Source organism: Vicia villosa, linkage group LG2 (assembly GCF_029867415.1).
Source record: "Vicia villosa cultivar HV-30 ecotype Madison, WI linkage group LG2, Vvil1.0, whole genome shotgun sequence".
Lineage (NCBI taxonomy): Eukaryota > Viridiplantae > Streptophyta > Magnoliopsida > Fabales > Fabaceae > Vicia > Vicia villosa.
In genome coordinates, this window is record NC_081181.1 from 52,778,724 (window position 1) to 52,805,756 (window position 27,033).

Genomic DNA, 27,033 nt, shown 5'->3' on the forward strand with positions numbered 1-27,033 from the left:
TAAGGTGTGAGGTCAAAAATACCACAATAAAAGCAAGTAGGTACAAAGTTGCTTTGATATCTTGGAACATAAGATTTCTTTTTAACAAATCTTTTCCTTTTAGGATCATGATGAACCACTTTAGGCTTCTTCACTTTCTCTCGGGTTGTTTGACCACTAGCCTTAACAAATATAGTTTTGTTAGAACTTGGTCTTGAAAACTTTGAATAACCAAGCCCATTTTTATCATTGGAATATCTTTGTTCACTAAGGACACCTTCCAACCCAATTTGTCCTTTTTCATACCTTTCAAGAACTCTCTTTAATTGGACAATTTGAAAAGAAAGTGATACACATTTATTGCATACAACATTTTGTTTTTGATCATTAATCATCTATTTTTTTCATTATTGAAATCTTTTTCCATTGTCTCAACTTTTTCTTCTAGAGACGAAATTTGTTCTTTTAAGATGATATAGTTTTGTACTGAATTTTGCATTCATTCAAAAGTTCATTTATGGCACCTTGTGCATCATTATTATAAAGAGAAGATTCATTACTAACCTTATATTCTTCATCATCCAAATGATATGAAGCCATCAATACTAGATTTGCACATTATTTGCTTTTGGAATCGGAAGATAAACTAACTTCATTGTCATCTCATGCTACATATGATTTCTTTGGCCTTTTGTCCTTATTTCTCTTGAAATATTTATTCTTATTTTCAAGTGTAGGGCATTCAATTTTGACATGTCCTTTTTATCCACATTCAATGCATTTAACCTTCCTTGTTGGTGCTTCCCCTTTAATGGTATCCTTTTTCCTTTCTTTTCTTAGAAAATTTTCAAATTTCTTGATAAAATCAACATCTTCTTCACTAATGGATTCTTCTTGATTTCTATCATGATGTTTGACTCTCGTATTTAAGGAAAAGTCCTTTGAATCTTTTACTTGAATTTGATGTGTTTCGAGACTTTTGAGTTGCGTTTCATATTCTTGAAGTTTTCTGAATAATGTTGCAGAATTCATTCTTGATAGAGTTTTCTTCTCGGATATTGCCGTCACTTTTGGTTGTCATTCCCTGGTTAAGGATCTAATCAATTTAAGATTGATTTCCTCAGTAGTAAGAGTCATACCAACTGCTTTCAAGTGATTTACTAAGTGCACGAATCTTTTTTGTAAGTCGAGGATGGGTTCTCTAGGTTGCACTCTAAATAACTCGTATTCTTGACTCAATGTATTTAATCGAGACCTCTTAACTTCAATGGTTCCTTCATGAGTTTCTACTAGAGTATCCCATATTTCTTTTGCCATTGTACATGTTGAAACATGAAAAAACTCCTCCATGCTAAGTGCACCTTGAAGAAGATTGATTGCCTTTTTATCATCTTCATTCCATGAACCATTAGGCTTTGTTGATTCAAAACCATCGACAACAGTTGTAGGAACAAAGGGCCCATTTTGGACGGCTTTCCATAATTTTTCTCCTTGTACTTCTAAGTGAGCCTTCATCTGAATTTTCCAAAAATCAAAGTATTCTCCACAAAATAATGGAGGCTTGTTATTGCTACCACCATCTCTAAAAACTGGATTTTGATTTGCGGAAGCCATCTGGATCTTTTAGGAACAGGTTACCTAGAACCTGCTTTGATGCCAATTGTAAGTTCAGATTGCGCCTAAGAGGGAGGTGAATTAGGTACTTTAAAATTTTCTGGTTTTATGTAATGATGGTGATTATTTTTGTGGTTTATGGTGAAATTATGAAACCAATAAAGTGCAGAAAAATAAACGACACAAGAATATATCCTGGTTCCACTCACAATCCGAGAGTACTCTTGTCCTCTTACGCAGTAAGAGATTTAACTATTGTTATGTATTTGTACAAGCCTAAACCCAAGACTTCTCCTACAATCTTCTAACAACAACACCACTAAGAACAATCATGTTAGATCAACCAAGTTTAAATAAGAACAATCCTCTCACTTTCAACCTCTTGCTTCCAACAATCCTGGATAGCAAGGTACAACCAAACAAGTAGAACAAAAAAATAATTCTTCCTTTCTACTCTCTTGTTTCCAACAATTTTGGACAACTAGGAATTACAACCAAATCTATAAATTATTTGTGTAAATAAAGTTTATATATATATATATATATATATATATATATATATATATATATATATATATATATATATATATATATATATATATATATATATATATATATATATATATATATCAATCACTAGGATTGACCTTCTCTTCTAAACAAGCAATTTATAATGACAATATAGTGCTGAAGTGTTTATGAGAATGATATGAACTTTATGGAATGTTATGAACATACATGTAGAAAATTCTTAATGAAATATTAAGAACAAAACACTTGTTTGAAATTTTGAGTAAATAATATGATGTTAAATTGCAATGTAAAAGGTGATTTTTAATTTGAAATTTCATGTATTTATAAGTGCACAACACTTCTATGAAACATGGTAAAGTTTGAGACATTTTCATGAAGGTTTGCAATAGTTTATAATAACAATGGTTAATGAAAAAAAAACATAATTTTAAATTCTATACAGTACTTCTTAAGTCAGTTAAAACGGTCACTTGACATAACAAGTTCACAGCATTTTTCAAATTTCAAATTTAAAAATACTGTTTCAGAATGTTGTAAATTGTAGCGGTTTTTGTGTTGTTACGGCAGGTCAAAATACTACAATTTACCAAAAACTGCATGTTTGAAAAAATTGAAATTTTTTTTAATTATTTGAACCAACCTAATGCAACATCTATTGATTTATCCAAGTCAATAGATTATATTTGAAAGGGATTTAACATGGTTCAAACAAGATAAAAAAAAACTATATTTGAAAGTGATTTAACATGGTTCAAATTTGATAAAAAAAAATATATTTTAAAGTAATTTTGAACACAAATGAGCAATCCATGCAAGTGATTTTTTGGAGAATAATTTGAGCACTAAAATTATTAATATAATTGCATGCTTGTACCTTTATCAATTAAGATTCATGCTTAGTCTTCAACTTTAATCTTGAATAATTTGGTGCTAGTTTATGCTCATGATAAGACTTGGAGACTTGAATTGATACGTTGTTCTTGAAGTTTTTTCCTTACTTTTTGACATCATTATTTGACTTGTAATTTGTCTTCATTAAAACACATTGGATGGAGAGTCTTGACTTCATAGTTCTCATTATATGTATAATTTTCTTTGCTTCCTCCACTTGTTGGTTTGGCTCCATATGTTATCATTTGTCAACTGCTCAATGCATATGTGTTGAAATCCTACTCAATTCAAAAATTTCCAAGGAGAGTTATTATTACTTCACTATTGATTAATTGTTTTTCCTTTTGGAGGTTATATCTTGAATATGTGGCCATGTTAGCCATATGCTCATTTCCATTTTATTTATTGCTTATGCAGAAAAACATGTGTTTTGTATCTTTGAAAAAGCAAGGTTTTGATTTGTATATGCGAAAACAATTGTCCCATTCTCTTGTTTGTTTGGTTTATCTATTCAAACTGCCAGGTAACACTAGTACAAAAATGTTAATTTACACCCGTTTTTTATTAAATTTACACCCATTATTTTTAATAAAAATCGGGTGTATATCCACAGGGTGAGAAATGTCTAACGAATTTACACCCGTTTAAAACGGGTGTAAATATGTTCGTAATTACTCCCTATTTTAAAAATATCGGGTGTAAATACATTCTGTGTTACACCCTATTTTAACAAAAATCGGGTGTAATTGGGCGTAATTACGTTTTTAAATACACCCTGTTTTAATAAAAATCGGGTGTAATTGGGCATAATTACGTTTTTAATTACACCCTGTTTTAATAAAAATCGGGTGTAATTGGGCGTAATTACGTTTATATTTACACCCTGTTTTAATTAAAATCGGGTGTAATTTGGCGTAATTACACCCTGTTTTAATAAAAATCGGGTGTAAAATTGGGCGTAATTACGTTTTAATTACACCCTATTTTAATAAAAATCGGGTGTAATTGGGTTTAATTACGTTTTAATTACACCATATTTTAATAAAAATCGGGTGTAGATATGTTCTTAATTACACCCTATTTTAATAAAAATCGGGTGTAAATACGCCATTTATGAATGAACAATTATATCTATTTACACCCTATTTCATATACACCATTTAGTTACATTTCATTTTCAGTCATAATATTGCAAATACTACAAAATCATACACATAAAAATCATATTTTAACTAAGTCAAAATATTTGTAATATTAACCAAAAAGTATACAAAATCATGTGCAGTCATAATATTTCAAGTACTATAAAATCATTCACATAAAAATTATATTTTAACTAAGTCATAACACTTTCTTCATATATAAGTTTTCTTCTTCTTCTTTGGCTTTTGTTTTGGCAACATTTCTACGTCCTTATCCTCTTCAACCATTTGCATTTGATCTTGTAGATTTTGCTCCTCAACCTTTTGATTTTCAACCATTTGCAAAAATATTTGAGCCCAAAGTTGCCGAATATGGTCGATTGTCTCTTTTTCATATGGTGACGTGTTTGTAAATATTTCATTATTAGAGTGTTGTCACCAGCTAAAATACATGAACTCATTTAATCCTGCTTTCAAAACACAGCTCTTTTATTAGGTTATGTCATTTAGAAAATTAAAAACTTATTTTCTTGTAGATTATTTAATATATAGTGGGATACTTAAAAAATACAGTGCTAAAGTGAACTCCTAAAATTCCAGGGCTACTTTTAGGATGATAGTGGAGATGCAACATTTCGTGAAATTCTTTCGTGTATCACCTCCTACAAGATAGATATATTAGTATTATTTGCATTAGATTATGTACATTAAAAAATATTGGTTTATGTATTACCTCGGTCGATTGCACCTCGAACTTTGATTTCGTTATAGTCTCGTATAAGAAAATGTACATGTCGAGAAAAATTGAACAATGCTCATAAGTGATCCAGGCAAACAGTTGTGTACTCAAAAATCAACCACAACTTGATTCATATTTCAGAGAACATGAACTTACCGCCCAGACAGTTCACAAACAAGATCTTCAGGAGCATCGGGGAGGACCTAAATAAAAGCCACCCATGTGATTTGATGCATATTTAAAAGCTACAAGCTAATTCATTAGCAGTAGAAAGTGTAAATCACCTCATCTTCATAAGGGTTGCAGTGACTTTTGAACCACAGCCTCAAGAACTCCTAAAAATGGATCATTGAATATTAGCAAGCTATTTAGCATCTATAAAACACTAGCGATATGCAATCAAGAAAGAAAACTATGATGCATATAAAGCACCTTATCAACATTTTCAGGCCCAAGACCATTTTGAAAGTGCTCCAAGTAAGAATTGGCAATCCAATATCTACTTGAATCAGGAGTATGGACCTGTAGTTGGGAACATAGAAACTTAATCACATTTCTATTTATATACTTATTAAAGTTAACATGTGAGTGCATGTGAAAATCCATTATGTATCAAAGATAGCATTCGACCTCATCAATCAATAGAATTGATTCATCATTTGCCTTCCCAAATTCATATTTAGTGTCTACCAAAATAAGGCCATGCTCCGAGGCCACTTGTTGCAAAGTCAATCAAACGGTAAAGTCAAGCATGCAATAAAGCAAGGGGAATGCATTTTAGAAGTTCCTTTGACAAATAAATTTATTACCTGTCCATATTCAAACAAGCAAAATGCATAAGACTCAATTCAAATTAACCACAGGAGACTATGTCAAAATCTGTTGACTTTATTTCTATGTAGTACATACAGACAACAATCTTGAAAAAGATAGTCATAACAATGCTAGATTTAAGATGTTATTTACTAAATATAGGCATGTGTGTGTCTGTGTGAAATTAACAACTGATAAACTCAGTGACTAGTTTAATTTCCTAGGAAATATTTTCAGTTTACTAATTACTTCTTTTAACAGTGAAAAGTAAGTATTCTCTCACATGCAGGAAACATGGCATACTGCTATCGCTATAGTAAGCACCCAGTCACTGGCATCAACATCACTAGACTTTTAAAAGCTCTAACCTTTAAAGACTCAATCTCTGCCAGGGCGAGCCCCTTTTTGTACAGTGCCTGTGCTAATTGGTCTCGGGTAGACTCAAACTTTTTCCGGGTATTCTGCAGTGAGATTAAGAGATTATTAAGGCCAGCATATTTCAAATATCTAAGTTGGTAGTGATAATAGCAGTTATTAGTTGTTATAGCTTTGGGAAACAAAAAAACTTTATGAAGCATAGGGAACCACAGGATCTTGGAGACAAAAAAGAATTCCAGGGGAATTAATTTTAGCAGTATTAGCTAATGGCATCATGTGTCTATCTTACAGAGAAAGAGTCTCGCAAGAAATATTACCAATCCCAAGAGTGATGAATTCCTCAACAGGAATTCCATGGGAATTAATTTGAGCATGTTAATGGCACCATGTGTCTTATAGAGAAAGAGTCTCGCAAGAAGTACTATCACTCCTAAGAGTGATGACTCCCTCCCTCTTATTATAAGCTAGATTATTTCTTGTAGACAAGCAATGACTTTAGGGAGGAGTGTAAGAAGATCGAAGGATGGATCATCACCATTCGCAAGATCGGATAGCAACAATGGCAGAATAAACAATTAATAATGACTTTTACTATTGGACTTTCTATTCCAACATAAAAATCCACAACCTCGACCTCCTGAACCCGATTCATAACCCCTGCAGAATAATCAATTAACAATGGCAGTAAGCAACAAATATAAACTGAAGTTTGACAAAAACAACCAAACAATCCAAAAGATATCTCACTATTTACACACATTAGTATTGTATTGACGGCTACTTTGTCCACCAATCATGCAATGACTCCGCCAAGCAAATTGATATAGTTTCTAATAATATTGTATTTCACAATTGATGGAAGACTTACGGGTTATCTTTTCCAGACATTATAGCTAAACTGCTGTCATGCAATATACTTGGGGACATCGGATGACTGTCGGACCTTTTACCAATCTGATCCTTTGGGAGGACCCTTCCATTTTTAAGGCCCAAAATTTTAAGATCGCTATTTGCGTCATCTTCTCTATCCTGTTGAGAGGAAAATCTTAGTGAACCCATGGACTCCATTGAGCTTACACAATAAGCACCATCCTGAAGCAGGACTTGATTCTTCTCAGGTCTCAAGCGTCTCAATGATCCAAGGGAACCTTTTTCTACGACCTGCAACCAGTCAGTTTCTAACCTCTGCTCATGAATGATGGATTCAATTCTCTGCACTGGATTATCAAACATCAAACACATTTAACACCACAATTCAGCACAATATTTAAAATTGCAGCACAACCAAAAGTTATCATTACTATCTCATTTAAAAACCTTGAATATGGCTAATTAAATAAACAATAAGATGACTAACTAAATCAACATATTGAAATATTATACCTGCAGCAGTTGTGGATTTTAAGGATGAATCCATTATTTGGGGTTTGGGTGCAAAATTCAGTTCAATTTCATACCCGTTGGATAAAATGTAGACTTGGACTTGCTCACATAACTATCATCTCTTGTGAACAACTCAGAAGTCTTTGCATAAACTTTTCTCTCCGTATGAACATAGGTAGAAGAAGCAGTAATTGAAATACACAATGGAAATGCGAGAAAGGAGTTTAGAAAATGGTTAGATTTCTCGCTTCTCAATCTCTCCCAATTCTCCTACGTGTTTGCACTCTTTCAGACGATGAGGCGGGTTTCGAAGAGAAAGGTTCATGCAATTGAAAAATGGGTTTTGAAGACATTGTGTTTTGAATTTGTTAATGTTTTTATTATTGAATATTATTAAGTTGTAAACTTAATAAAATAGATTACATAAGTCCTTAATAAAATAGATTACATAAGTCCTTAATAAAATAGATTGTGGTTTTTAAATGCGTTTATATTAATGATTAATATTTTAAGTTATAAAATTAATAACTTTTTTTAGTCTAGTTAAATTTACACCCGTTTTAAATTTAATGGGAGTAATTGAGATTTGATTATAAAAATATTTTCAATTTACACCCGTTTTTAAAAAATAGGGTGTAAATTGACACATACGAATACTTAAAATAATCTATTATTTACAAAATTGTCACTGTGTTTCTTAATTACACCGGTTTTTAGTATATCGGGTGTAAATTTTAAAATTATATTGTTTTTTTTGCACTAGTGTAAGGCTTTTATAGTCTTTTCTTGAATAATTCTTTTTCAAATTATGATTTGGTTTTATTGTTAAATAGTGGTAGAGTGTGTTTAATTATTAGTATTCTCTTTTAAATAGAGATTAACAAAATTTAGAAGGAGACACCTCTGGAATTCTCTTTAAAGCCTAAAAAAAAAAATGAAGGGATGATAATATTGCTCCTTTTGCTAGTCGCAAGCTCTTTGTGTAAGTGTTGCGTAATGAACACTGCATTCCAATGTTGGGAAGCTTTTGATTTTTTAAAGTCATTTTAATTTATAGAAATTTTTTCTTTAGGTCATCAACATCCATATTTGAATCCAACTCTGTCTTCTACTACTTGATATACAATATAAGTTTTCTTAGAAAACAAATCTGATTGTATTTCAAGAATAACGGTAGCACTATTTTCCTTGTAATTTTAGTTTCAAGAACAATACAAGGATTATTTTTGTTGTGTTATCTAGTTTCAAGAATATATTTTAAATATTGTGATAAACACAAGCACATTTGAAAGGGATTTTTATTGTGTATTAATTATTTTAAATTTGTTTAATATAGCAAATCCATTTGCACTATTTATATAATGAATCAAATAAGACTAGTAAATTATAATATTTATTGAATTATGCAATTTCTCACTAATTAGTGAGGGAAAAATTGTCACTAATCAATTGTCTTGTAAAATAATGAGGGAAAAATGTCATCTCACAAATTTATGACGGAATAAATCTCTCATAAATACAAAGGGATTTATTATTCCCTAACTAATTAGTGAAGGAAGTGTGTGTATTGAAGTGATTTTCTTTTTGATATTTAGTGACTAAATGCTAAAGTTAGTGATAGATTTATTTTTTGTATCATTGTGACACAATGTTAAATACCTCACTAAAATTTTGCGACATGTAAATTTGATACGAATTTTGGGGCATAACTATATTTGTCACTAAATTGATTTTACCCTCTCTAAATTTATTTTTTTAAGTAGTGAAGGAGACACTCATCCATCTAAGAAATCCAACAATTACTAAATCCCATCATCTGCGTGACATATCTCAAATAATTTCAATTAACACAATCTTTCACCTTGAATTGTTCACACAATGTCTTCGCATATCACAAATATTGTATTGTGTCATGTGTTCTACTACAAAATCGTTCTCACATTACTCCCAAGAACTACCATTTTATAATCTTGAAAAATAAAAGAAAAAGACAAAGGAAATGTTCAATACTTGAAGTGTCTTTAATAAGATGATGAAGATGATCTCAAAGAAGAAATACTTAAGAAAGTGTAGAGAAAAATGGACAACGATGTGGTGTAATAAGAAAAATCAGGATTCCTGCATTTATAGGGCTTGATTTTCCTTGAGGCCGAGTAAGGTTATCATCATCTGGAAATTAGAGTTATCACTACTTCTAAAGGGACATAGCATCAATAGTACACATTGTAAGCATGCAGATGGTTAAAGTGTATCAACGGTAAGTATGGTTTGTATCGTCTCCACAAGGATTATTGTGATATCACTATCGTTCAACAATTAATATAATTTTAAGTTTAGAGATTACTAGATGTTTGATTACAAAAATTAACAGAATGTAATAACGGTAGATGTTAAGAAAATAACAGGTATAGAAACTTGTCAAGATTAAATTTTATTAACCTATTTCACATATATTCAACTGATCAAGCATGTGAACCCTAGTTATTCATCATTATTATCATGTATCGCTCGTCGACATCATTTATGTCTAAACAACAATGTGGGTTCTACCATATTGTTTAATCGACAATCTCTCTATTTATTAACCAATACAATAGTATTAAGACCCGATAAAAGTGAATATCAAACCAAAATCTATCTATAGACTTTGGTATTTAAATGATGACGATCTTAGGTCAAAATTTGAAAGAGATTTCTCAATAATGATTCAAACCCATAACATTAACATGTAAAGAAAGATAACATCAATATTGATTCATAACTAGTTCACATAACAATGATCAGAAGAAATACATACGAGTACAGTTAATTACATCCAATATTTACAAAATAAAATTTAGCTACACATCATCATGGTTGATCGATACACAAGAAAATAAAAGAGATGAATATGCATCAAGGTTGATTGATCGACGATTGTTGCGTATTGAGATTCAGTTCTATTGATTATGACTTTCTCTCTTCCTGTCTATGTATTTCTCCTTTAATAAAATGACATTTTACCTTATTTTCTCAGTTTGAAAGGTATTTATAGTGGTCTTGAAACTAGACTCGCGCTTAGCACAGCTACCAGCCAAATCACTTAAACCGCCACTAACCGCGCTCAGCCCAAGTAAGTCGCGCTCAGCACACTTGTGCTTCAATTTCGCGCTCATCGTATGAGTTTTTTTTTCCTTTTGATGCTTAAAGTTGCCCTCAACCTAGAGCTTGATGGCCTTGTTTTGCTTTAAAAATTGATTTGTGAAGCCATTTCTTCTATGATTTGATGATCAAAGCTTTTGCTATGCACAAATACCTTCAAAATGAGTTGGATTTGAGTAAAGTAAGCAAAATTTACTTGATAACCTACTAAAGCTATTATTTACATCAAAGTTGGAGTTTTAATACATGAATCTTATGAAACAAGCTAATAAGTGCCAATTTTATATGTAAAAATCCACTACAATTTGGTACTTATCAGCAGACAAATTGACGACATATATCTCTTGGACTTTTCCAAGGCATTTTTGGTCATTATGTTGCATTAAATGCACCATGTGCTAAAAAGAACCCAACTTTCACGTCTATCTCAATCTTTTTTGGACTTCTATGGACGTCATGCCCTAGAAAAAAGAACCAACTTTTCGCTATAGCTAATTCACCCAAATCACTTCCACTTCTAGGAATCGCACCTAAAGGACCCTCCCTTATAGGACTCGTCTTTCTAGGCTTCTTATTTGATAAATTATGAGATAGCACGACTTTACTTAAATCACATCACCCTTATAGACCTTATGTTTGAGAGACTCTGAATCAGTATGTCATAACTTAATCGCATTACCCTTTCAAGCCAGGTGCTTTGAGAGACTAAGAAGTGGAATAACTTTGCATGGGCCTTAAAAAGGCCGACCTATCACAAATTTCATTTGAGAATAACATGGTAAGATATTGGATGCAAAAGGGATGGATCACACAAAGATCATGTGATCTCGTCGGATCCATCCCTACATGCCTCAGACATGGATCACCCAGTCCTTCCAAACATGTCTTAAATTTAGAATCATAGAAGAACATGTTTGGCCACATATTAGGAATATAACTGAAATTACCACTAATTTTATAGGATAATTGTATCCTCAATTAAGGGGAAAATTGATTCCTCATATTCCCACGATCTCACCAAGCATATAGGTATTAGAACCGATTGTCTTTGCAATGCATGGGCCAAAAGGTCAAGTCTATAAATACCCCAATCATACATTTGGGAAAAGGTCATTCACTTTTTACATACCAAAACTCAGAAAGGCCCTTTTGATACTCTCTATTATATTTACCACAAGTACAATGACAAAGTCCAAACCTACTGGTGAAATTGATCTCTTTAGAGCTATGTTGGTGGAAAAAAGATAGAAGAAAAAACCATGTATTGATTATTGTGTACAAGTGTGAGTTGGAATTCTCACATTACATAGAAAAATGGAGGTTGAACACTTTATAAGTTCGAGGATCCATACACCTATCAACTTAAGATTTTGAGTGAATATGTGATGTCTATTTCCAAAAATTATAAGGGTGTGGGGTAAACTTTTACTCAATAAACATATTAGTTTTTTCAAAAGGATAACAATCACTTGATTTAGTTAACATCCCAACAACTTCTAACGTCATATCTCATGTGTAAGGCCTTTTATTGAAATAAATAAAATAGTTTAACACATATTTCCAAAATCATTTTTTAATTCTTTAAATATAAATTAAAGAAAAATATTTGATGGTTATATTGAGTTGAATATATGTGTAAACTTATTTTCATAATCAATGCATACAAATTAAACTGCATTATTTATTATCATGTTGCAATTCAAATGCTTCCTTCAGCATGATCCTAGTTCCTTTTTGGTTGAAGATTTCTTCAAGAAATTGAGAGAAGCGATAATATTTGTATTTGGGAGGGTGTTCTTCATTTATTAGTTCTTGAATTGGACCAATTATCATGTTCGGATTTGGCCCTAAAAACATTGCCATAGAGAGTCGTTGATTCAAGTTGTTGGTAACAGCCCTGTGAAATACACTTTTGTATCTTCCATTGCTTAAAACCTACATATTAAATTAAAAATTATGCATAACACATTATAAATTATTTTCAAGTGATCTCTCGAATATGAATAAAAGTTTACATACACTGTTATTCAAATATATTAGGGTTAGTAAATGATGAATTACAAATTTAAACGGTAAATTAAAGTTTTGTTTACGAGTTTGTATGAAAAAATACGAGAGAACTTACAAAAAAAAAAAAAAAGTTGAAAATAATTGATGAGTTTATGTGTAAAAGGTTTTGAGTGTTTAATTTGAGTGTATAAATTCTCTCCCGCGGAATGCATTCTGTCATTGGTGTATCCTTAATCTAATGGCCACAAAATTTTGAAATAAAAAAATGAAAATAAGAACAATGTCTTTATGAAAATTAATGGCATGAGTTATGGGAGAACCATGAGCATGAGAGAAATGCTGGAGAATATCAAGATAGCAATATTTTAAAGTTTTGGATTTATAACAATATAAATTGTATTTGAACAACTTACCTCTCCTAAACTCTTCAAACTTTTCTCGCAAAACAGTTTTTTAATTCTTCCAAACTAAATTAGAGAAATTTTGTATTACAAATAAAAATAAATTTATAAAAAGTACTCAGAATCTCTCAATTATTTTCACGTAATTCATCCTTTTTTTTAGGGGTGGCAAAATGGATGGATATGGATTGGATTGTTAATGGATGGATCAAAACAATCCATTAATCCATTAACAATCCATTATAATTTTTTTAAAAAAATCCAATCCAATCCATCCATTAAGAATTAAATCCATCCAATCCATCCATTTAGATCTTTTTAGTGGATGGATATCCATCCATCCATAAAATTAAGCAAATATTTTTATTTTTATTTTAGATTCATTTATTTTATTTATATGTTACAAAAAGTAAATTATATATATATATATATATATATATATATATATATATATATATATATATATATATATATATATATATATATGAGAGAGATATTTTTTAATTAAAATTGATGTTGAACTTGCTGCAAATAGAAATTTTGTTCGATAAAGCCAAATTCAACTAAATTTTTTTCATGTTTTTATAGCTTATATGTCTTAAGCGTTCTTATTTTCGTCGGTGGTTATTTAAATATATTGAAATTTAAAATAGAGTTAAAAGGTAGTGCACTGACAATGTAAAACTATTTTACACTGTCATCCAATAGGGAGTCATGAATGTGCCATGTCATTAAAGTTTTTTTTAAATAAAAGAATATTTTAATTGGATGCATGGTGGTGATTGGTTGACAGTGTAAAAATATTTTACACTGTCAGTGCATGATCCCTTTTCTCTTTAAAATAATATGACTGAAAGCATGAGAATTAATTTAAAAGGAATGCAAAAAATTGGCTTACCGTTAATCTTAATATCTATATAGAAAGTACTGTAGCAAGTATTGTTTTGTTTCAATTGAATGCAATTTTTATAAAGAATATGTACGCAAAAAAAAAAAAAAAAGGAAATGAATTATCTAAGTAATAAAATAGATTCAGTTTCTATAAAGAATATAGGAGTAATAAAGTAAATGGATCATTAAAATAGCGATGCTAGATTTTAATAGTTGAACTTATATGTGTGTCACTAGTTAAAATGCTAATAATTACATTTTGATATTGTACAAATTATATTTTAGATAAATTTCAACATTTTCCTGAGAAAAAAATTCAACATTTTCTATTATATATTTTAAAATTATTTGATTTTGCTAATTATATATATAATTTAATTTGTTTTATTACAAAATAATTTAATAAATTTATAATATGCAATAAGAATGATCCGATGGATTTTTATAATAAGTTGGATGGATTTGATCCATCCATATATACAAATGGATGGATTTGATCCAATCCATTAGCATACTTTTCATTTAATGGATGGATCGGATGGATAATTTTGTGGATGGATTGGATGGATATTTGTTTAATGGATTTTATTGCCACCCCTACTTTTTTTCAAAGACATCTTCTCTCTTCTCCTCTAAATTCGCAAGCAAAATCGAAGAATCTCGAAAATTATGATGAATAGAACAAATAACAAAGCTAACCAAAATAAATGATCTCAAACAAAAACTAACATGTCAAATAGTATTATCAAAACCTCAACAAGTAAAAGGAAAATAAAAGACGACCACACAAATAATTTATTTACCCGCTTTAAAAGAATGATATACTCTAAAGAAGAGAATAACTCGTTGATTTACTAGAGTTACAAGAAAATAATCTATGAAAATCTTGAAAACAAACCATACTTTATACCCAAAGGTTTCTCAATATTTACAATTCTCTATATATGAAGCACGCAAATCGCAAGAGATTAAGAAGTCTTTCTCTATCCCTTTAGATTCATTCAAAGCTTTCCCAAACCGTCACTGTCGGTCGACTTCAAAATTGCCACTAGAGCTATTTTGCACACCAAGAATTGCCACACCACGAAGCTCTACCACACCTTAGACTTCGACCACCATCATTTCACCAAAGATCATCGTGGTGCCGTTGCTGCCTGCCAAATATTAACCATTGATTTTTCGCCAATCTTGAAAATATATATTTTTTTACTTTATACACTTAAGGCTTTAAGGCATATTTGTACAAATATCCATCTTAACTTTAAGTTGATGATGATGCTAATTTACCCATCCACCATCTTGTTGCTCTCTCCAATGTTGAAATCACTATTCAACAACCTTGATTATATTCAAAGCACACTAGAAGCTTGATCTTGCTACTTGCATCCAATTTCTCATAAGTATGGTTCTTCAACCGTCTTTAACTCTCTTTACTTTTGAATGCCTCCCTGAAAATATTTATTTTTGAGTTTTGCGATTCTTCAGCCACATTAAAAGTATAACAACCAAGGCCAACATAGTTGAATCCCCAGAATGGTACAATCTTCATCCTTACATTATCACGAGTCAAATTAGAATCAAAGGTCATTGTAAAATTTTTTTCACTAGAACTAGTATCCCTAGCAAGATTCTCAACCATAAATTGAATCTTCTCAGTCATAATTTCTTAGACCTTCATCCATAGATTTTAACTTTTCCTCCTATTAAGGGCCTCAATGGATATAATACATCACTTATGATGAACTATTATCCTCCAAGTTCTACTTCCCACATCTTATAACCATTACCAAAATTTGGAAAACAATTGAAGACGCATTTCACAACATTACCACCAAGTTGAACTATGTTGATTTGCACAAATAGAAAAACTTTGAAGATATTAAAATTAGATTAGTCTACAAGTTTTATACTCCCAAAACTCCATAGGTGTTTGGAATTATATTTTTAAGAATGGACATTTGGCTACCAAGTAAGTTGTTTTGGCACCAACCTTACTTGAGAAACTCTACTGAAACTCAACTTCCAAAACCATGCCAGAAGCGATCAAATGCATTTTAATCTCATGTCTCATGCAAAACTCATTAAAATTCTATAAAATAACCTACATGTATTCACCATGCCTCGACCTCATATCTCATAGTTTTTTCTTTTCATGAAAGTCTTCACTCGCTAATAATGAATGGTCAATAACATTGGAACTATCTAAAATATATAGCACACATATTTTAGAACCTTTAGCTATGACTACTCCATTGTGCGAAATCTTCATTACCATGTGTCCAACTCTAGTACAATGGCGCAGATCATCAAACAATCCTCACATTTATCATGGACAACAAATTTCACTTGAACTCAGGAACATACTTCATATTGCATAGAAGAAACTCACGATCATCTAACATTTTATGTTTGATCGTACCAACACCATAAACCTTGCAAGCCTGATTGTTGATGAGTTGAACAATTCCGCCATCTCCTAGTTTCAAAGTCTAAAATTATTCTTTTCTTGGGATCACGTGATATGATCATACTAAATTCGTAACCCAACTCCTTCCACATCTCAAACTCGAAACCACTAGTGCACCAACATTCTCATAACTACCATCATCTGAGGCATCTACAATCTAAATAGAATCTTTATTGCCACCCCTCTTGGGATAATACTTCGTAAAATGACCAATTTTTTTTATAAATAAATCATTTTAACATTGAATTATGAAACAACTTAGGTTTAGACACCTTTATAGGCTCACTTCATCCTTTGAGACACTCTATCATTCACTATTATCGTCAATCTTCAAATCTTTCACCTTTGAAATTTTTTTGGAGCTTGTAGCCGTTTGGACTTCATCCCAATAATAGTATCTTACTTAATATAAATAAATGAATCCTCAAAGTGATCAAAGGATATGGGTATAATGAACTTAACAAGACTAGAATCGTGTACTCGTCAATATTTTCACCATAATATTCTCTAGATCATAAATATTTTCACCACAATATTCTTTAGATCAAAAATGATCTTGTGAAAGTTCTGTTAACTTCTCTATTATAAGTTTGTTCTATGTCTTTCAAAATCAGTAGAGTTGTTATTTATAACACAACATGTGAGCCAAAACCTTGATCATATACAATAATTTAAGATTTTCCCACATCCAAGCCACAGTCTTCTCCCTGGAGATTTCCCTTTAACTTTATTCTCGAGGAACAAGATAATAGCACTCAAAGCATTATCCAGGACCTCTGTCTTCTTTGCTTGTGTTAGACGTGCAAACAACGGTGCCTTACATTTCAGTGATTCAACACACTTCAATTGAATTAAGATTACTTGAATCTTCATTTTCCATAACCCAAAATCATTGTCTCCAAAAGAATTATTGATATCTCATTTAGAGCCCATAGTGCTCACTTGTAAAATTAAACCATTTTCCCTAAATGAGCGTCACTATTGTGAAATAGAAAGGTTCACCTACAATAAGATCTTATTTTTTAAAATCTAACAATAATATTAATTTTACTGAGAACTATGTTGAGTGGGATAAAGAACAAGAGTGTTATACCCTAATTTTTGACCCCACTAAGATATCACATCTCCATTTATTTCATCAACTCAAGACAAATACCCAGAGCAATCACTTGTTCACCAAGTACTCAGACTAGAGTTTTCAAAGGATCAATCAGTGAGAAAAATGATTTTCAACAAAATTATAGGACTCAGGGTGATTCATCCACCAACCTATGATGTTCAAACATCAGGCATCAGGACTCAGACTTACTCAGGTCACCAAACTAGGGTTTTGAGTCTATCATGGACTGAAATCAGGGCCCACATCTGGGAAACCCTAAAAAGCTCCAGGACATTATTCAAAGGGACTAATCATCTTCAAATTATCCCTATGTCAATATCCAATGGAAATTGTACTTCAATCCAGGAGCCACAGTCATCAATTTCATCTGGCCCATAATTAGGGTTTTTGACCTAATTCACCTAGACAGTTGACTTTTAATCGAGACATGGTTCTACAACTCAAACCATGACTCAATATCCTCTAATACTTCAATATTATCCACTCATATCATTCACTTGATGAGGATAGCTTGATTCACCTGAAATCTCCATAATTACAATTCATTTGAAAAAGTCAATTGTACAACATCACCTTTGACTTTTTGGATTTTTGGTCAACCATATACTTTTGAAGATTAAAATCACCAATATATGATTATTGAAGTCATTTGACCAAGAAAAATCAAGAAAATCAATCAAGAACCAAAAATTCAAAGTTTGACTTTTGATAGAAGGGATAGGATGGAATCAATTGCATCATTGTACAAAGATAGGAGAATATTCAAGAAAACAAAGACATGTGATTATGTAATAATTACTTTTGAGAATTTATGGCAAATGATGATTCATCAATTGGAATCTTCTCCTAAGCCAATTGGAAGCCTCTACACATCAGAAATGTCCCCTAAGATCATAAAAGAACAATGGCTAGGGAGCTTGCTCGAAATTGCCATCATTAGATTTGGGATATTCTTTGAATTCCTTCATGACCAAGTAACTCAAAGTGACTTTACTAAGCAAGCTCACTCCCTCAACTACTCTGAGTTCTTTGCCTATAAATAGAAGTTTCTTCCTCCATATTACACACACCAAAGCAACTCTAATTCTTGCTTTCTCCTTCTCCCTCTCGTGCTTATGGTTTTCAAAAGTTCTTTGAGAAGAAGAATCGAGTTCTTCAAACCAGAGCTCTTCTTTTGAAAGTAAGCCTTCTAACATCTCAAGGAGGTTCATTAGAAGTGATCCAAGCACCTGGAACACTTCTAGAAGTGGAGCAACACCATAGCCACTTTCAATTTGGAGCCTAAGCAGTTGGAGGTCTGTAGAACAATTCAGAAGGTGTCAATCGAGTCTAAGCCCATCAACATGTTCCTGAGGGTGTAGTGAAGCTATCTAGATGGTCGCAACTCATTTGTAAGTCCAAAATCACCATCCTCTATGTTCACTTGGAGCTCAAGCAAGAGGGGTCGAGCAGAGCAATTCTGAAGGATTCAAGGTGAAGTAAGCATCCATCTAGCATCCCTGAAGTACAAGGAAACTTTTGAATCATTCATCCACTTTTGGGAATCCTCCACCAAAGCCATAAAGCTTCGGTTTCAGAGGTATTTTTTCAAACTCTAACCCTCTAATTCTTGAACCTATTTCATCAAAGCTCGATACAGGTTCATTCAGTGTCATCAGAGGATCAAAACCCCTCTATCATCTTTCATTTATTCATCAGCATCATCATTTAATGTCATTTTCAATTCTTAGGGTTCTTCACGTATTTTAGAAAATTCAGTAGTTGTAGTTAATATATATTTATGTTAGTTACATATTTAGAATCGTGAGTGAATTTAGAGCAAGTTTGATGTTTACATCTTTACAAATGGTTGAGAATTGAGAGAGTTGGAAAATAAAAAATGGAGTGATGAGAGGTTTAAGACGAAGATGGTGGTGGCGCCATTTTCAAATTTCTCAGGGGCGAAGTTTATTTTATTTTGGTTGGTATGCGTTTAATTTACGAATTCATCGTTATGCCCTAGTGGTCACCAGCGTGCCCTTAGTCTCCTCATGCCCAAGGTCTGGGGTTCGATCCCCTCCTTAGACCTTTTGTTCAAAATATTTTCTAAAACCTTTTTCAATTCATTTCCAAAGCTATTTTGTCCTCAAATATAGCCAAATGAAAGCATTCTCTTGACGCACTGGGGATGTAGCCCAATTGGCTTGATTTGTGCCGGCTCCCCCCTTGGGGGAGAGGGTTCAAACCATGCTACCAACAAAATCAAATCGTTATGCTATTTTTCTCTCTTTTTTTCACAACTTCACTCAATCATTTCACCTATCAAAATTAATCATTTTCACTTGATTTTTCACACACATTTCATTTATCACACCTATTTTATGAATATCCAAAATATCACAAAAAATATTATTTATTGGATATATTTTTATTAGGTTTAAAATGGTGTATTTTTAAGTATTTTAAAATACTTTAAATATAGTTTTCATTTGATTTTCAAAACCTAATCTCTTGTAAATATTTTTGTGATAAAACCCTAATCCATTAGGTCTTAATTAAGTATAGACTTTGTCCTTACCTTAATTAATTTGACTGTTGTCAATTTTCAAACTGTTTTCAATCCTTGACTAAACAGACGATCAAGGTTTTCAAACAACAAAACCTTGCATCCTTCAGCAAAATCATTCAACTGTTTTTCACAAACAGCAAATAAATATTTTGGGCCTCTAATAGAGTGTAAGTCCCAACCCTTTTCATTTTTAAATCCTTTGGGCCTCTAATAGAGTGTAAGACCCAACCTCTTTTTTTTTAATACAGTGAATAATCTCTTCGGGCCTCTAATAGAGTGTAAGTCCCAACACTTTTCAATTTTCAATTACAATTCAAAACATTTTCAATTTCATTTTCAATCAACTGTTTTTCATAAACAGTAAATAAATCTTTTGGGCCTCTTGAATATTAAAGAGTGTAATACCCAACACCTTTTCCTGTACATACAATTTTTAAATTTTTTTTAATAGTAAACTCATCTGTTTTCAAAACTTTCTTCTCGGTATTAAAGGGCATTATTCCCGGTGAAACTCTTCATATACCTTTGTGACCTAGTGTCCATCTTCACTTCTTCTGTTTTCAAAATAAAAACATCTCAACTGTTTTCAATCAACTTTCAATCTGTTTTCAAAACAATTTCAAATCAATTTCACATGAGCCTCTCCTTGAGTCTAAGTCCCAGCCTCTTTTGTACATACATCTTTCAAAGGCCTCCTCTTCATCCAGGTTAGGCTTTACAACTTTCAATTTACAGCTTTCATTTAAATTACTGTCAAATATAAACTGTATATACACTATTTAGAACTCCGTCTAAGAAAAATCTTAGGACAAATAAACTGTATATATATTATAAGACTATGGCCTAGGATTGAGAACGTCTTCCAGGTGAAGGCTCTTTCCTAATTAGAATTATATAGTTCAACCTCAAGATGAATTATTCCCGGTGAAACATCTTGAAAAAAACCTTAGAACAAAAATAGGGCACATCCACCCAAGAGGAATTATTCCCGGTGAAACCTCTTACCCATTTGCTTAGAGCCAAACTAAGTTCAAAGCTAACATAGCTTTCTCTTGTGCTATAACAAGGACCCTCGATGACCCTCGATTAGCCTCCTCTTGGGCTTACAATACAAGGACCCACAGGCTTCTTAAAAGCATATTCACAGCTTTCTCTTGAGCTTGTGTACAAGGACCCATGGGGTTTCTTATAAACATAGGAACAGGTCTTTAGTCACCTTTTAGCTTACCCTGGTGAGATTCTTCTATTCTTCAAACCAAACTCCAAACAAGCTAAGAATGTCTCAATCTCAATATTGAGTTCACCTTTTGGAATGAGAGACATGGACAGTCTCTGTCACCTATATCTTCAATCTCCAGTAAGTCTTCTCCTTAGTAGAGTCAAGATTCCACATCTGGAATTTCCTCAGCAAGATCAGCCTTAATCTTGGGCTTTAAACAAGAAGTATAAATAAAAATCCCCTAGAAAGGGTTAGCCTCCATCATTCATTCCTTCATAAGACAAAAATTCCCTAGAAAGGGTTAGCCTCCATCATTCACACCTTCATAAATCAAAAATTAACTGGAAAGGGTTAGCCTCCATCATTCACACCTTCAAAAGTAAAAAATTCCCTGGAAAGGGTTAGCCTCCATAAATCAATCCTTAACAGAACAATATCCTCAGTAAGGTCAACCTTCAACTCTGGGTTTTCAATCATTAATCCTTGCTTAATAAAAGCAAATTCCCCAGTAGGGTCAACATTCATCAATCTCTGCACAACAGGGTAATCCTTAGTAAAGTTAGCCACAACCTTGGGCTTTGTATAAGGAAGATAAACATCTTTTCCTGTTCCAAAAGATTCATAATCTTTGAGTCTTTACCCCACTGAGTTAGCCACAACCTTAGGCTTTGTACAAGGCAGAAAATAATGTCTCCCTAGCTAGAGTCAACCACAATTCTGGGCTTTGTACAGAACACCAAATAAATCTTTCAGTAAAATAAAACAAAACATTCTCCAACTAAAGTCAGACACAATTCTGGGCTTCATACAAAACACAAATTTCTTCAGTCAAAGTCAATCCCCAGTGGAGTCATCTCCCAGGGTCAATCAAAACTCTTTAAGCCTCAAGCTTGGGCCTTGTACAAGCCAGTCAAAATCTAAATCTTTCTTACATAGGTGAGACATGATTCATCTCTATGAATAGATTTTTAATTGTTATACCACATTCAAACATAACAAACTTCATTTTCATAAAAAAAACATTTCCCATTTAGATTGATATAAGATTGTCTGCTCTGTTGACTTCACGTCCAGACTGCTGTCTTCCTCTAATGGTTGAAATCTTTTACTTTATATAAGATGATACTGGCATACTTGCACACACACAAGTAAGGTCCCTCTCTTATCATAAAGTAAACTTTTCATTATGATTGTTCATTCATATAAGATGATACTGGCATACTTGCACACACACAAGTAAGGTCTCTCTCTTATCATGAAAGAACCCTCATTTTCATTCACTTTCAAAATGTTTGTGGTAAAACAATTGAAATATCTCTCCGTTAAGATGACGACTCGTCTCTTTTCTACAAACAGAGATTTAATTCAAACTTTAACCTTGAGTTCAAACAAGGCACCCAAAATCAATTCATTTCCATAATTAGTTCCTCGAACTACAAAAAGCTCTGACTTCCATTAGGGATATGTAGGCATGAGATTCACAAGGAATCTCAGCGAGCTAATCATAAACCTAAAACAATCAGTTCATCTATCTTTCAATTCAATTCAATTCTCTCTCCTAACACAAAGGAGAAACTTTCCCAATAAAGCAGCAACACAAACACATAGACACAGAGAAGGTTCCTGTAGAGTACTACGGATATGTAGGGTGCTTAAAACCTTCCCTATGTATAACCGACCTCCCGGGCTCCAGAACATCTGTTTAGGTGAAATCCCCACACCTAGAAAACTTCTAGGGTTTATTTGAGATCCTTTTCCCCTTCCTCCTCGTAGGATAATTAAAAAGTTCGTGTGCTATCGTAGGAAGAACTGAAATAAAATTCCTCCCACAAGGGCGCCTCTCTCCTTCCAAATTTCGCGTGAAGGGTCCGACGTGCCGTCCTCTCAAGTGAAACGGGGAGGTAAAAAAAACGACACCATAAAAAGCAACCAAAATAAATGACCTCAAGTACAAACTAACCTGTCAAACAATTTAAACAAATCCATAACAAGTAAGATATAGATAAAAGACAAGTACACAATGAATTTGTTTTCCCAACTCTATTGAAAGGATCTATTTTGAAGGAGAGAGCAATGATTCACTATGCTTCCAAAAGTTGTTACAAGAGATTACAAATTAGTTATAAGAAAATTGTTTCACAAGTTCCTAAGAACAAACTTATTTTCTACTCCAAGTGTTTTTTAATCTCTCCAACTCTCTATATAAATCAAAATTGTTTGGAAGTGTTTCTCAATGCCTTTAAATACCTTCAAAAGTTTCCCAAATTTCAAGAACTCCAAATAACTTATACTCTTGCCTCTTTAACTAGGATCAACTCTTCCCTATATCTTCTTCTTTAACTAATCAAAGGATCCTCAAATCGTAATGGACCAAATATCCAAAATGGGACAAAAACACGATCCATTACCAAATTGATTCGTGAATCAAACGGACCCCGACTAAAACTTGAGAACCTATCGGATCATTGTCGACGACACCTAGATTTCGAACTACCGCTCGTCGAACCATCACATAGACTTCGACCGACACTGTTCCGCTGACAACCAACGCTACAGCCATTGTCGATCGCCGCCACCACCACCTATCAAACTTCGATCGTCGTCTTTTTTCGACAGCTAACACCACCAAAGTGCCACCGCCACCCAACGTCGATTTTACAGTCCTAAAAATGTGTTTTATTATTCTACATTACTTAGTTTTAAGACATTCTTCTATGCATCACCACCTTAGGATAATATAAATTAATTAACCAAGATAGTGGGAGTGAAAAGGCAAATAGAAAATGTCTTGGAAAAGCACACCAATGAATGACACATACCTGAATTTGATCAGCTAGATTAATGACCAAAGCATTGGGAATAAAAGGTACAGAAATCCATTTTCCATCTTTGTTAACTTGAAGACCTGAAACTTCTGATTGCAAAAGTACAGTGAGAGCATTCAGATCGGTATGCTCAGTTAAACCCATGGTTAACTCCGGATCTGGACATGGTGGATAGAAATTTGCTTGTGCTCTTTGTCTAGGCTGCTCACCTAACTTCTTCAACAAACAATCCTCCTCTAACCCAAGCCCTATTGATATCAACCCTAAAAGCCTTCTCACCAATGAACCAATCTCCTCTGCATATTCGGTAAAAGCTTCTCTGTGAAAAGCATAAGTATAAATAGCTATGTTAGGTTCTATAGAGACAAGACAAGAATCAATTAGAAATTTCTCACCTGTACTGAGTTCCAATTTTTTCTGGTAGTAGAGAAACGATATCATCGATAGGATACCATGGATGACTAAAACATTCACTCCAACACTGTATGTTTTCTCCACCTTCCACTTTGAGGTAATAATTGACCAATCTTACACTTCTGGTATGATCTGTTGAATAGAGACTTTCTCTTTCCTCTGATGGTAGTTCAAAAAGTTTTGTGATTGCTTTCATCATTTTCTGGCAAACTTGCTCTGGAACACCATGGTTCACAATTTGAAAGAAACCAAATTCCTCACAAGCCTTTGAGATCTTGTGAACCACTTCCAAGGATAAAGGATTGTTGTCATGACAGTAACTCAAATCAATTATGGGGATTGAGTCTAAGGATTGAACCTCTGAAAGGTTTGGTCTTTTGCTTTGTGGGAAGATGAATCTGGGAGTTAGAGAAAGGGGAGAAGACTCATTGGCTAATTGGAATGACTTCATCTTGTTAGAAAATGTGAGATCTGAGTTCATTCAAGAAACAAAGGAAAATATTAAAAGCAAACTCAATAAATAAAATCATTGACATTATCCTATTAATTTTTATATTTTTTATTTTACCAATAATACAAGCAACCAGTTATTCGTTTTATTTAAGTTACAATGGCTATCGTCTAAAAATTTATAAAGCATTTTTATAAACATAGTCAAAAAAGGAAAATATTAGCTTGTAGTGACATGCAGGGCGCACTAATCAATATATATATATATATATATATATATATATATATATATATATATATATATATATATATATATATATATATATATATATATATATATATATATATATATATATATATATATATATATATATATATATATATATATATATATATATATATATATATATATATGGCATATCATATGACAATGTGAGAATGAATGTGAACAATTGAATTTTAAAATAAATGGTGGAGATTATGTGTGAATGCTTTTTTTCTCTCTGCTACATCTTAATTTTAATGATGTAAAAGAGGGAAAAAAAATATTCACACATAATCTCTATCATTTATTTTAAAATCCGATGATTAAAATTCATTCTCACATTCTCATATAAAGAAGACATTCTCAATATATATATATATATATATATATATATATATATATATATATATATATATATATATATATATATATATATATATATATATATATATATATATATATATATATATATATATATATATATATATATATATATATCTTTGTTCAAATTAACCTTTATATGCACATACTATGAATTGTGTCTTATTTATCAAATCAAGTAGTTGGATTTCTCAAAAATAATACCATAAATTTATATTATGTAAGTTTAAGAAATTATAAATTTTGGTATTTAATATTTAGAACATGAAATAATAGAAAAATGAAAATGAGAAGTAAAAAAAATTATAATTTATGCTAATAATCAAATGATCTACAAGTATTAGATTTTATATATTTCTTAAATAATTAATTTTATGTGAAAAAAGAAAGGATTATCTTATAAATTTGTTTATCATTAGTAATGTGAAAGAGATAAATTAATAAAATTAAAAAATAATAAAGATATTACTATTGATCATTATTGTAAAAGATAGATAAAATAATTTCTTTTATTAGAGTCATATAATAATATTTTTATAATAAAATACTCCTGTATTAAAGTGACACATTGTTTTAGTCTTGTAGATACCAACAAACTTAAGTTAGTGGTTTAGGCATAAGGGTGAGAATAGGCCAGACCGGTTTATAGGGGTCTATGCCTAACTTATATAAGGTCAGGTCATGCAGGATTTATTTAACAAAAAAGTCAGATTTAGGCTTTTTTAAAAGCCTATTTAATAAAATAGGTCAGGCTTAGGCTATTAAAAAAATCCTATGAAGCCTTATGGGTCATCCTATATTTTCATGTATATTAAAAATAGGCTAAATAGATCGACCTATATTTGTATATATATATTAGAAGAAAAAAAAGGCTAAATAGACAAGCCTATATATGCATATATATTAGAACAAATGCTAAATAGGTCGGCCTATATATGCATTTATAGGACGACTTATAAGGTTTCTTATATAATATGGATTAATTGAAAACCATAATGAAAATAGGTTTTTAAATAGGCTTTCAGGCCAGGCCAGACTTTTAAAAATGTCAGGTCAGGCCAAAAAAGAAAGCCTATTATAGGCCACAGACTAGACTCAAACCTTTCAAGTTTATCGTAGGCTAGGCTCAGACCTTATAAAATCTAGTCTAACCTAGCCTATTTCTACTCCTATTTAGACATTGAGTTGCGGGTTTAAGGATGTAGAATACGCTAGTGATATAGTATCAACTATTTTTATACTATTGTGTAATAAAGAAATGTAAAAAGTCATAAATCATGTTATCTTAAATGAAAAGTAAATATCAATCAATCAAGTGATATTACAGACTTTTAATTTCAGCAGTTAAAAAAAAATAGATTAGAAACAATAAAAAATTAGAGGTGCAAGATAATAATTTCAGGGGGTGCAAAATAGTGGTAAACAAGA

At 31.9% G+C, this 27,033-nt stretch overlaps 1 protein-coding gene across 2 annotated transcripts; it reads right to left on the minus strand.

Moving 5' to 3' along the window:
- Positions 1–12,171: 12,171 nt before the first annotated feature.
- Positions 12,172–25,024, minus strand: LOC131650600 (protein DMR6-LIKE OXYGENASE 1-like). 2 transcript variants are annotated; one of them, XM_058920303.1, is made up of 3 exons: positions 24,491–25,024; positions 24,090–24,414; positions 12,172–12,549 (listed from the first exon to the last, which is right to left on the minus strand). In XM_058920303.1, the coding sequence occupies exons 1-3, from the start codon at positions 24,988–24,990 to the stop codon at positions 12,292–12,294; spliced, it is 1,083 nt and encodes a 360-aa protein (XP_058776286.1). In that variant the 5' UTR covers positions 24,991–25,024; the 3' UTR covers positions 12,172–12,291. The 2 variants fall into 2 exon arrangements, with proteins under 2 accessions (XP_058776286.1, XP_058776287.1); XM_058920304.1 differs by lacking the exon at positions 12,172–12,549 and adding an exon at positions 13,544–23,933.
- Positions 25,025–27,033: the final 2,009 nt, after the last annotated feature.

Coding starts and splice junctions, on each gene's coding strand:
- LOC131650600 (XM_058920303.1), bottom strand. CDS start 24,990: ATGAACTCAGATCTCACATTTTCTAACAAGATGAAGTCATTCCAATTA. Junction 24,415..24,490: donor AAAATTGGAACTCAGTACAG/GTGAGAAATTTC, acceptor TGCTTTTCACAG/AGAAGCTTTTACCGAATATG. Junction 12,550..24,089: donor ATCTAGCTGATCAAATTCAG/GTATGTGTCATT, acceptor TTTAATATGTAG/GTTTTAAGCAATGGAAGATA.